We start from the raw sequence: 13,261 nt of genomic DNA on the forward strand, positions 1-13,261 counted from the left end.
TTATTGTACAATTATAATATATTTATATTCAAAGAGTATAATAAATAAACTCGCAATTTTACTGGCCTTATATCAATCTGACGAGCAAGGCTGAAAATATAATAACCATACAAAAGGATCCAAACAAGATGATAGACTATATACACAGGATACATAATAACGAATAAACATGCAAATTCAAACAGAGTTGTTTGTCGATTATACAAAGAATTTAACCTTTGTCATAAGTATATTTTAATATATATATACATGGTATCAAAAATATTTTTTTTTTCCATCTGACACGTCAAATAAATTATAATTTATTATATATTTTACATCACAGAACGTTTAGTTGCTTTATAGTAAAAATAGTAATATTTCAAGTTGAAAGATAATAAATTATCATTTTGTTCAAAAGGAAGAAAGCTAATAATAAACTTTTTTTTAACACCCTGCAAACTTATGTTTATTGTAAGTCGAGAATGGTTTTGTTATTTATGTTTTTAAATTGTACACACATATGTTGCATACCTACTGCATTCATATGATTTTAATTTGAAATTCTGATATTATAGGTAGTTATATTATAGATTTAAAGTATTAGGTATTATAAACATAAATTAACAGTTTTTTTTATATTGGAATTTAAATTGCATTCTGCAAGTTATTTAATACTACTTATAATGAGGTTATATATAATATTATTATATCAAAAAATAAAACATCAATGGCAAATAGTATATATAAAATGATATATACACCAATCCCATATAAATAATTTGAAATGTATGTAGTAGGTACTAGGTACCTCTGTTAATTAAACAAGCTTAAAATATATTACACTCCACTATTTCAATCTAGTACTGGATTAAGAGAAACCATATCGCAGGGGCCCATAATTTTGATAGCTTAAAATAAGATCAAATGGTAATCTGTACTTTTTATAGTATAAAAATATTACATTTTAAGACAAACTAAAGAACTAAGAATTATAATACTAAAGATATTAATTATATTGGTGTAAAAATAGTGTGGTACCTATCTGTAACTAACACCTGGGCATCTGGCCCAACATGTCGTTACCAACTATATTAAAAATAGTATTAAACCAATCATATAAATAGATTTTTTATGCCATCATTTAGGACAAAGACATAATTTTTTTGACTTATCAAAAAAAGTACCTATGGTGAATTCGACCTCCTCATCCCAACCATTACCCTTGTATACCTTCTCACACAAAACTATCCCCACAATCCCACCATTATTATTATGCAGTATTTACTTCAATAATAAATAATAATATATGCAATGTTATGCAAAATTTAGTTAAACATACTTATTAAGTTATACATAATAGTATATTAAATATTACTATGTAACTAGTATAACTATTGTCTATTACTAATACTGAGTCGTCTATTTTCCGTCCAAATTACTACTAATAATCAATTTAATTATTAATAGCAATATAAATATTCATTAAAAATAACTGACAAGTTACAAGACTCATCTGCTCAAAATTATTTTTCATATACAATGATTTATCATTGAAATAAAATTTAAGTATTAAACACATCTATTACAATGACCTATAAAAAAAGTAGATAGATTAGGTACTCAATTTCAAGGTAGATACACTTTTTTTATCAGGTTTAATCAGTGGCATGCCCAGGGATTTCCAATGGGGCCGGGGCATGTTATAAGTAATAATAAATTTAAATTAATTTTCGTGGAAATACTAAAAACACAAATAAGGGGCTTTATGTTTCAAACTATCCAAAATTGTTTCTAGCTTATAATTGTGTACATTTGTAAATTGTTCTATGATTAAAATTATAACACACTAATATCAAATTTAGGTCACTGAGTATCAGTAATCTATAACATTGCTACATGATAATAGTATGAGATTATTTAGTATCTCAATTGCATCTAATTTGTGTTTAGAAATTTTATCATTAAAAACATGAGATAAAATTAAATATGACAGCCTTATGAGCACTATTATATAACATACTATTCTAAATATACATAGGTATAATAAAAATATATCTATACGATTAAAATTAAAATTATACTTTTGTACATAATCGATGTTATTACATACAATTTTTAATTGCCCAGGTACTATTCATGTTTCGTTCAATTGATATTCATTCATAAAGTAAAAACTCATGAATATAAGTTAAATTTATTAAGAAACCAGATTACTATAAGGTATAATATTGTGCAATAATTAATGTAATACCTACATACCTACCTAGTGCCATATAGTTACCTATATTTATATTTTATCATGAAAAATATATTTTTTTAATGTACATAAAATTATTAAAAAAATATTTTTTCAAACTCCATTATTTTATAGTATAGTAAAATATATATAGTAAAATTAAACAACTAAAATTTTATTAGTGTCGTAAAGAATTTATTAGAAGACCTAGTTGAGGGAAAAATAATAATTAACATTACCTATTTAATAAATAACAAGTTATTAACTAAATTGTGCACTATCCTTGAGAAAATGAAGTTAAAATTAAAGTGTACTCAAGTATAAGTTTAAAAAATGTTTAATATTATTTAATGTTGATCAATAAAATAATTTTATAGTAATTTAAAAAAAAAAAAAAAACATACATTTTAAGTTATAATGTATACACCAATAACCTAATATAAATATTAAATCTATATAATTAGGTAATATTTAATTTTAACATGTAGGTATGTAGTTGTAGTTATAAATTACTTACAAATGAACAGGATGTTATTTTAAGACAAATAACTGATTTTCAATTTGGTATTTTGGTCGTTTTTTATGGTTCCATAATCTGAAAACAAAATATACAATATTGTTATAAATCAGTTTATAATTGTTTGTTTAATCTTTATATTTACATTTAAAATATTAATATTTATTGTAAGTAATTATGCAATGATGTACAACATAATGTTAAGTTGGCAGTTAAATTGTATACCTAGACTTGTTTTAGTTATTAAACATGACTATTACAATGCACATGTACATATATTATTCAAATTATTTGTTATTACTCGTGATTGAAGAATTTGGGGGGGATTATTATAATATAATATAATTAATATTTAAGTACAAGGAATTTTAAAATTATACCAGATTCATATTTAACTATGATATATTATAACCTATCAAGTATCTATCATTATTTCAGAAAATTAGTGTGAGGAAATTAGTGTTAGAGTTTATGACTATAAATTAAAAAATTAAAAATTGAAAACTTATAGCATATAAAATTGTAACAAATATGAGAAAGAAAACAAATATTATAATACTTAGTGTAAATAATTTAGGAGGGTACATAATATGTATATTAATAAATTGTTAAAATCAACAACCCAAAAACTAATAGTATTTTACGAGGTATAAACATTTTTGGTCTATTAAAAAAAACCCCTCAGTATACAATATATTATTGTTGGTGACGAGTCATTAAATAGCGAAAATGGATAAATAATACATATAGTCATGAAAAATGGTAAAATGTGTAGTGTGTGCCCATGGAGAAATGTATTCGAGTATCATAAATGTATAGGGTGGAGGGTGGTATCAAAACTTAAAAAGAATAATGTACATACTTAAACATAATAAATATTAAATTGATTAAATATTTGTAGTAGGTACCTACAATATATATTATACAGAATGTAATAGGAAGACCTGACAAATTAAATTTAACTTTTGTTCTAATCAATACCCACTTTTTAATTTTTTAATTTATATATAATTTATTGATTCATGCGCTACAGATATAATGTACATTTTTTATTTTTTATTACTGAAAGTAACAATTTTAAATTTGATATAAATTGTTTTTAAAAATTAAAAATAGCTAATTTGTAAATTTTGTATTAGGAAAAATGTTAAGTGTAAAAATATTTATTTAAATCATGCAGTTTATTTTTTAAGATTGTTTTGAAATCTCAGTATTTTTAATAAATTAAGTAGACCCAGTTATTAAATCTAAATATTTTTTTTAAAAAGGTATTATTTTTCAAATTAATAAGTCTTACTTAAATTTTTTTTTTTTAAAAATCACAATAAATAAACCATAGACTTCAATAAATATTTTTACAATCAAGTTTTCTAAAAACCAGATTTAAAAATTAGCTATTTACAAATTAAAAAAAAAAATTTAATCATTTTAAATATATTTATTTTCAGTATTAAAAAAATAAAAGCTATATTAAACGTGTATCAATACATTTTATAGAAAAACAATTTAAAAATATTGATTAGAACAAGTTATTTCATTTGAATTCTTTCTGCTACTCTCCGTATAATGTATAGGTATATAATTATTTGTTGGTATTAGCTTTTGAATAAAATAAATATTCTTATTTATTTAAAGGTATGATATTATAAGCTTATTAAATATGTATCATTAAAGTATGATATGTATATTATAGACTATATAAAATTTAAATTTTATTATTGTTGACATTATAGACAACTATAGAAAATATTGACAAACGCAGAAAGTGTTAAATTGAAACAAATTTTAAAGAGATTACAGTATGGTTCTTATCAGTGACCAGAAATGAAACTTAAATAAATATATAACATTACTGTTAATTTACATAAAGTCAAAACAAAAAATATTTAAAAATGGACATTATTTTATTCTCTCCAAATCAGTTGACAGTCTGCATCATCCACTCATTTGAATACATCACTACATTTCAATGAATTCAAATTATATTTTGTATGGAGAACAAGTACCTAAATAGTTTTAGGTAAACAAAAACAAACAAGTTTAAATAAATTTTGTATAATATTTACAATACATTTATAAACATGATACATACATATTTTCATCCATTAATATATCTTAATTTGATGATTTAATTAACATTTAATATAATAATTATAAACCTTATGATTATAATTTGCAATTTGTATAAATGTGTAACGTCATTTTTCAAAATTATGTTTTTAATTAATTTTACTAACGTAAAAAATAGTAAAACAATAAGATAAACTCAATTTCCCATCATAGACATGACTATCTAATTGGTTTTACAATTTTAACATTGTTGTTTCTGTGTGGAACTGGCCATAGGTTAACCTAACCAATAATTAAGTTTTTAATATTTTAGTCTTTTTACTTTTACAATTTATATTTAAATATTATTATTTATTAATAATACTAATGGTCAGTTTGTTGCACAATTAAATTATAATATGTCAACCATTAATTTACATTTCATTGATTTTAATTAAAACTAATGCGTTTTTAATTAATTACTTTCTTCTATTATATTTTAACATAATTTAACATTTACAAAATACATTTCATTAATAATAATAAATTGCTTTTAAAAATTGCAATTATTCATTGTTGATAGCCATTATTAAGGTTAAATGTTATGAGCATGCAGAATATTACAATTTAAAAATGCTCATATTCCACAGAAAAATTAAGATTTTATAAAAAAAGCCTATGTACAAACACATATAATGTTCTTAAATTTAAGATTGATAATAGGAATGCAATCGCATATTCAACCTAACAATACAAGAGTAGTTCTGCTGACCGCAAATTTGATAAATTCTTAAGACGGAGACAACATAAGATAAATAAGATACAATTTATGATGGTAGGGATAAACTGTTATAATCTTTATATTGGTCCTCATACTAATTTAAGTGAGTTTGTCTGCAATATTATTTAAAAAATTAATTAATGAAGTATCTACCTTGAACTTTATTCAACTTACGCTGGGACTTTCATGATTTGAAAACAAAATTACAATTGTAAACAATAGGATACAATATACTAAACAATAATTTCTGTAGGATAATCATACACTTTATATTATGATATACTAATAAAACAATGGAATACAAGTTATAAACAATATTTTAATGTATATTTATTTGTACATAATATTTATTTGAGGCACAATTTGAGAACTTTACTTAAAGGTTTATTTTGTTCATAAAACAATATTTAATTTTGAGTGATTGTAAATTATTTTAAAATGTATTGTACTGTACATTAATACAATATAATATACATGACGTGTATATATAAAAAAATATGTCATGTATTAAGTATACATAATTAAAAATGGTAGTTAAATAATAACCAAGGTATTCCAATGGCTGAGCCTTTCCACCAAATTGCGGTTGTATATAGTACTACAAATGTATCACTAGTAACACAATTAATATACATTGAATAATAGTTTAAAAAAATGCAAAACATTAACTATTAACTAGACATTTATATAGAATATAAATGAACGATCTCACTTTCATTCTTCGTCAAAATCATAGTTCCACGTTTCTGGCTAAATTGTAGATGATCAGTTACCTAATGAGTATTTCATAACAACGAGAATGATAAGATAAAGCACTATGGACACATACAACATTAGAACACTAATAAAATACATAATTACAGCATCAATTAATATGAAATGTTAATCCTCCAGTTGGTAATTTAATAAAAACCAATTCATCATGAAAACTATTTACATAATAAAATGCTAATTAAAATAAATCAAAAATTATGACAAAATATGTATTAGTAAAATAACAAAGATATTAAAACTGTTTCCATAAACCAAACTATGATCAAACACAGGAGCATATTGAAATATATAGAATGACACAATGACTCGCACATAATTGCATTAATGTTATAATAATGCAATTCAATGAGAATAATCAAACAATATTTCTGACTCTAATATGAATTATTTAAATACTAAAAAAAAAAATGAGTAGAATGCATTTATTACATTTAGGTAATTATGATTTAAGTAGTTTAATCATTTAAATTATGATCACTGTAAAGATGAGTATATAAATAATTGTACAGCCAAGTCTCGATAATTCGAACCTCAACAACTCAATTTTTTTTCTTAGCCTTTTAAGTGTTTTTAAGTTTTGTTTGAGGTATATAAATAAAAAAAAAAAAAGCGGTAAGTGGATGTCGCTCTGCTGTACAGTAGGTTACAAACTGTATAATGGATTATATTTAACTTGAATTAGAAAAACAATTCTGAGCGGAGACGGTTAGTCAGTCTGGATATTTTATATTGTTATTATTTATTAAATCATGTAAGTTGGATTAATATTATAATATTATAATTTTTTATTCAGTTCTATGGTGATAAACAAAGCGTTAGAAATTAAAATTCCATTTTTAGGTGGTTTTTCTCGTGGCATTGAATAACTATGGATAAAATCCAAAAATGTCCTTTCTAAAGTACCATTTTGATCCAATTTGCTAAAAGATAAGATACTATATGTTGAAATCAAAGCACTCCTTCTGGTAGAAATTTTGTATACAGGATAAAAAAAAAAAAAACATCATTGTAAAACCACTAGTTTTCTTGCTCCGCTCAGAATCTAAAATACATAAGTCAAATTTACTTATTTTTTCTCCTCGAAAATTCGAATTTCATTAATACTCAACTGTACTTATATTTAGTATTCATGTATAATTTGCCCTACCAAGTTAGATAAATGGCAACTGATTATGACTTGTGTAAGAATAGAGGTTTATAATTATTTGTAACCCTTTATAAAGCATCAATTACTAGATCTAAAGAAACAATTATTATTAGTTATTCAACTTTGCATTCTTCAGAGATAAAAAAATCCACCCAATTAATATTTAATTATAAGTGTTGATTCTTTTCTATTTAAAGTATGAAATTTAACAATAACACAGAAACGAGTATTTCGTTTTATTAGAGACACATTAAGAAATATTATAATATTAAGCACATTATTAGATGAAATTGATAACACTTGACAAACCAAATATTTCAATGTACACTTTACATTTTATTTTCATTTATTAATTAAAAAATGTTTTTTATACTAACATTAATTTGTTTAACACATAAATTGCAGAATAGTTGGACATAATATTAATTAATAATTATTAGTAATACATTTTTAAATTCATAAGAATAAATTGCACTTAATAACGCTCATAACTCTGATTAAATAAATAAACTATGCATTTATTTTGAATTTTAATTACTAAAATATGCAATATTAATTAAAATATTAATTTATTTTGAGTAATTAAAAAATAAAACAATGAAAAAACGAGATTCATGGTCAATTTAAGTGCTGACAGGTATGATACAATTGTCAAAGTAATAACAAATATATATAAAAAATCCTTTTTAATGTAATTGATAAACATTACATTTTTGTAAATAATAATCAACTTAAATTATTAGTATACAAATACATAACAATGAAACAAAAATGTTCAAGCAACTTAAAGTGTAGTTCCTTGATATTAACAACAGCAATTCTTAGTGTTATTAAATTATAAAAATATACATTCTCTTATTTCAGTCTAAGACTAACTTAAAACAGTTCACTTACCAAGGTTGATTCCTCGGTCCAAAACGTGGTCCCTGATTCCATCTACCAGTTGGTCTAGAATGGGGAATGAAATTTCTAGGGCCTCTTGGCCAATTACTAATTCCTCTCTTCCATTTTGGCCTAAAGTCTCCTTTGGATTGGCTCCTCTGAACATTTTGAGGCCACTGAAGTGGAGGCTGATTATGTACAAAGTTTGAATCACTTTGCTCTTGTTCCCACTGGATAGGATGTTTCCATTGATCAGATTGTTCTATATTCCACTGGCTTTCATTAAAACCGGGTCTATCATTACTCCATGGTAGAGGAGGTTGCTCCCAATGGTTTGTAATATCTGGTACACTTTGTTGGTCAAAGTCGAAAGGCATTGGTGGAGGAAGTGGTGGAGGTAAGAGTGCATGATGTTCATGTTTTTGATCATTGCTTGATTTAGGCTTTTCATCATCGTCACTCAAATCCATATCAACACTTTCTACATTATCTTTTGGTGGTTTACTGACTGCTTCCATAAGCAAAGCTGGTGGTGATGGTGGCATAGGAATACCAGGAAATGCTCGGTAATCAACATCAACAGATACTATTGACGAATTCATATGAGGAGAATGTGTCAAACTAATTAAGTTTCTGTGGTCAATATCAGAATTTTTAGATATAATTTCTTGAGAAACTCTTTCATCTCTATCTATTATTTTTGACGCTAAAACACAGTGATCGATTCCTGGCCCTCCATCAGTTTTACTGATAATGGGAGTATTTTGATAGGAGATTTTTTCATGAAAAGGCGGTGATGCTGGTGTGTCATTTGTTGACCAATCACTATGTACAGTTACATCCCAAGCTGAAAATGTTGGACAAAATTAATTATCTTATGATAATTAGAAGGTTAAGTGCTGGCTGAATATTTTATAGAATAAAATTAAGAAACTTTTGTTTTCTTACAAACATTGATTAAACATTGAATGAAAAAGACCAAAAATTGAAAACTATTGCAATGAATTTAAATTACCCGTTTGTGGAACATGAGATACTGGTATAGTATTTTCATTTATAAGAGATGACGAGTTAGTAGGAGGTATCATATTATTAGAGAATTCAGTCGTTATAAATTGCTGACTAGATGACATCGGAGTAGGTACATAAGCTTCATAACTACTTGTAGAATATGTAGAACTTTTATTTTGATTATTCATCTGTAAAAAAAAAATTATTATACATATTATAGTACAAAAAATGAGAGATATACATACATCATTAGTATATGAAACATTTGTTTGATTAGGAAAAGCTGAATATGCAAAAGTCTCATCTGGAGGTGGTGATGGAGCATCATATGGAAACTGGCTAGTTAATGATTGTTGATCTTGATTTTCTATTGCTGGAAAACTTACAGAAGCTGGATCATACAATTCTAAATAATAATCAAATATTAAAAAAAAACACAACAAATTTGACTGTCTAAAAAATGTAATTTGACATACCTTGAACAGTAGTATACGTGTCAGGAGCAATATATGACTTAATATTATTGATAACTGTAGTGGGCACATAAATATCAGTGTCATTAATGCTATTTTCCATTGAAGAATTCATCATATATTTATCAGAATTTAATACAGTATCATAATTGATATTGTGTATGTTTAAGTCTTCAATAGAGACTGAAGATGTTGAAGGGGATGGTGCATTAATATCAGGTGAAGGCATTGGACTATCTGTTGGCATAGAATCAACTAAAGATTCCAATTTGCTTTTTAAAAGTTTTACTCTTTTAGTGTAGTTGAAATATGCCTGAAATTCTTTCTTAAATTAGTTTTCTGTTATAGCATATAAGCAAATATATTTTTTTACTTGAGCAACAGTTGTAACTTCGCCATTTTGTTCTTCATAATAAGATGTAGCGACTTCTAAAGCATCAATTAGTTGAGCACGATCAATAGTTTCTCGTTTGAGGCATTTAATGTAGCTTTCAATTTTTGACATACCATCATTTAATTCATTCAAAAACTCGTGACTTCGTGTTCGATCTAAAAAAAAACATTAGTTTGTAAAATTTTTTATAATGGATATTAATCAATTTTACAGGACAAGACTAAAAATAGCAATATAACTTTTATATTTTATAATAACACAATAGCATCATTATAATTTGAATTACATTGCTAAATAGTATACATCTGTGCTTGCACAAGAAGGGCCAGTCTTAAAACAAAGAAGTACAATAATCATATTTATTTTTAGAAAATGAAATATTAAAGTTCATAAAATTATATAAATTATAAATCTCTGTAGACAACAATAAAACATTTTAGGTCTATACACCAAGCAACTAGAATATGCCGCAGTACAACAATATTACCTTTTAACATGTTCTGTATAGCTTCATTATTAGTAAGAGGTAGATTAGCTTCTCTTAAATTTTTCATCTTCAAGTCTGTAATCTGTTCCAGTTTAACACAAGAACGTATTTTAACCGCTAATGCATGTATCTAAGAATAACCATAATATATTTAACACAATTATTTACTAATAAATACATTTAAATAACTATAAAAATTCACATTTTTAAAATGCATGTAAAAACTACTATAAAATCAGTAAGAAGTAATAATTAATAATATATAATATCCTGTGAGAAGTAAATATCAGTTGTAGACCAAAAAATTAACAATATAGCTGAGTAATTTGGAGGACAACCAACCAGATACAACATACACAAATACAGTAGACGACGCTTTTAAGACGCACAGATATATGGTTGTTGCTTATTAGACTTAAAATCGTTTGGGACGGTCCGGACTTATCCAAATACATTATAAAAAGTTTGGTTATAACTAATCAGACTCACCCCTTCGTTTATAAAACTCAAATTTCATAATAAAAAAAAATGATAGGAATTGAACATTTTTGATTAAAAATTAGAAATAAATTGGTTTTTATAAATTAGATATTTTTGTTGGTTATCACTGGTTTCATTCATGCCTTATAATATGTATACGTACAAAAAAATTGATCTTATTCTACATTTATCGTTATTATTGTTATTGTAGTATGAGGTATAAATACACTCCCCGATATGTAATATATAATTTTTTATTAATATGCAATAATTTTTAATTAATATGTAATAATTTTTATAATAATGTAATCTTAATTTTTTTAATCATAATTTTTTTATTCATTCACTAATAAGTAATATGTATTAAAGTAGTTTTAAATAAAAGCAAAATATGTAGTAAGATAAAATTTATAAATATGAATAATATTATAGCGTTATAACACGCTTTAAAATTAATACAGATCGAACACAAAAATTGCCTTGTACGGTTTTGTGACATAGAGAAAACACATACTGGTTCGGCATCCTCATAAAATTAAAATTGGAGCAGGAGAAATTATATTAAATTACGGTACACATGATAGTGTATAAACTGAGTGTTAATTTTAACTCTTACATTCAATAAAGTACTCACTTGAAACTCTTGTACCGGATCAGCTAATTTTAATTTCTGAATTGGTGTAGTTAATAAACCAGTTAAATCAGCTAAATAACTATCATCATATACACCCCGTTCTTCCCAAATTTTAATAATTCTTGAAATTTTAGATTGTATTTTTTCATCTCTAAAAAAATAGTGAAAATAAAACATGAAATATGGCGACATTTTTAATATGAGATTATATATACCTATTTTGAAATAAATATTTAAATAGGTAGTTTTATTTTAAGTACAAATTTCATAACTGGATAAAAACTCAATTAAAAAATGTCCACACCAATCTCAAAGCTTTAGAGTTCCGATTGAACACGGTTCTACACACTTATAAGTTGACAACAAAAACAAAATATCGGCGTTTAAAACCGCAACTATTACAAAACCTTCTCTTATCAGACAGCAGAGAAGACTGGAAATAAATTTAACTAATTACAACCACAAATAGAAATGTATAACTATTAATGTATATGGGCATGCAATATATAGGTATGCTGACACATTTTTAATATTTAATTTGAAAAAAAAATAGTATAAACTGAAAGTAATAAATGGTTATTAAGAATATAGTTTTTTAATAATGTTGAGCAGAAAAAATATAATAGGTAGGTGATATCTGGATACTACTTAATTTTATTTCTAATCAATTTTAATGTTAACTGCATTATATTGTTACTTGTTATTAATATTGAAATGTAGTAATTAGTATAACTTACCTGACATAGGGGATAGCTTTTTGAATAGCAGTTGCCCATCCATCAATAAACTTGTAATTCTTTTTCTTACTGTATTGTATAACATCGTTGGCTAAATAAAACAAAGTCAAACGTTTCTCGATCTTCACCTTCCTAATAGCTTTTAACCAGATAGTGATAATGCTTTTGTAATGTTCATGTCGTTTAAGGCACCATGCAGACAATGATTGAATTGCATCCTGAGTGTCTTTTAAAAGCATTAGCTTCTTTTCAAATTCTGCATCTGAATATTCTATCATTTTTGCGACTGTTGCACGAATATAATTATAGCATTAACTGCATGTTTAGCCAATGAAAATCAAGTATTCGAAGTAAATAAACCTATTTCGTCAAACGGCTTGAAAAGAAAAAAAACAATCCAACTTATAGGTATTCAGTTGGACAAGAAACCGACATTATTAAAACTATTGAATCATACTCGAGGCCGCGACAATACAATTATTAAGCTATGGATATTTTAATTCATATTAATAAACCGAATATAAGTGGAAGCAAATTTAATAGTTGAACGCCTACAGCTCAACAGGAATATTTGAATTTTGAACACAAGTACCTCGAAAATGGTAAGAAATTATAATGTTGTATACTATGTACACACTAAACAGGCATAGTATTATCGATGGTATATTACTATAATA

At 25.0% G+C, this 13,261-nt stretch overlaps 1 protein-coding gene across 2 annotated transcripts; it reads right to left on the reverse strand.

Moving 5' to 3' along the window:
- Positions 1–2,681: 2,681 nt before the first annotated feature.
- Positions 2,682–13,261, reverse strand: LOC100168911 (regulation of nuclear pre-mRNA domain-containing protein 2). 2 transcript variants are annotated; one of them, XM_029486589.1, is made up of 9 exons: positions 12,585–13,261; positions 11,848–11,998; positions 10,734–10,863; positions 10,226–10,401; positions 9,856–10,165; positions 9,625–9,785; positions 9,384–9,567; positions 8,381–9,215; positions 2,682–2,813 (listed from the first exon to the last, which is right to left on the reverse strand). In XM_029486589.1, coding segments are annotated over exons 1-9 (2,226 nt in total). In that variant the 5' UTR covers positions 12,863–13,261; the 3' UTR covers positions 2,682–2,812. The 2 variants fall into 2 exon arrangements, with proteins under 2 accessions (XP_029342449.1, XP_001943661.1); XM_001943626.5 differs by lacking the exon at positions 2,682–2,813 and having other exon boundaries at positions 8,270–9,215.

Source organism: Acyrthosiphon pisum, chromosome A1 (assembly GCF_005508785.2).
Source record: "Acyrthosiphon pisum isolate AL4f chromosome A1, pea_aphid_22Mar2018_4r6ur, whole genome shotgun sequence".
In the NCBI taxonomy this organism is placed as follows: domain Eukaryota; kingdom Metazoa; phylum Arthropoda; class Insecta; order Hemiptera; family Aphididae; genus Acyrthosiphon; species Acyrthosiphon pisum.

What these genes read in the sequence shown, in the direction of transcription:
- LOC100168911 (XM_001943626.5), bottom strand. Translation starts at nt 12,862, where the DNA reads ATGATAGAATATTCAGATGCAGAATTTGAAAAGAAGCTAATGCTTTTA. An exon ending in TATACAGAACATGTTAAAAG is followed by an intron (nt 10,402 to 10,733) that starts GTAATATTGTTG and finishes GTTTTTTTTTAG; the next exon opens with ATCGAACACGAAGTCACGAG. An exon ending in ATGTTTCATATACTAATGAT is followed by an intron (nt 9,568 to 9,624) that starts GTATGTATATCT and finishes TTTTTTTTACAG; the next exon opens with ATGAATAATCAAAATAAAAG.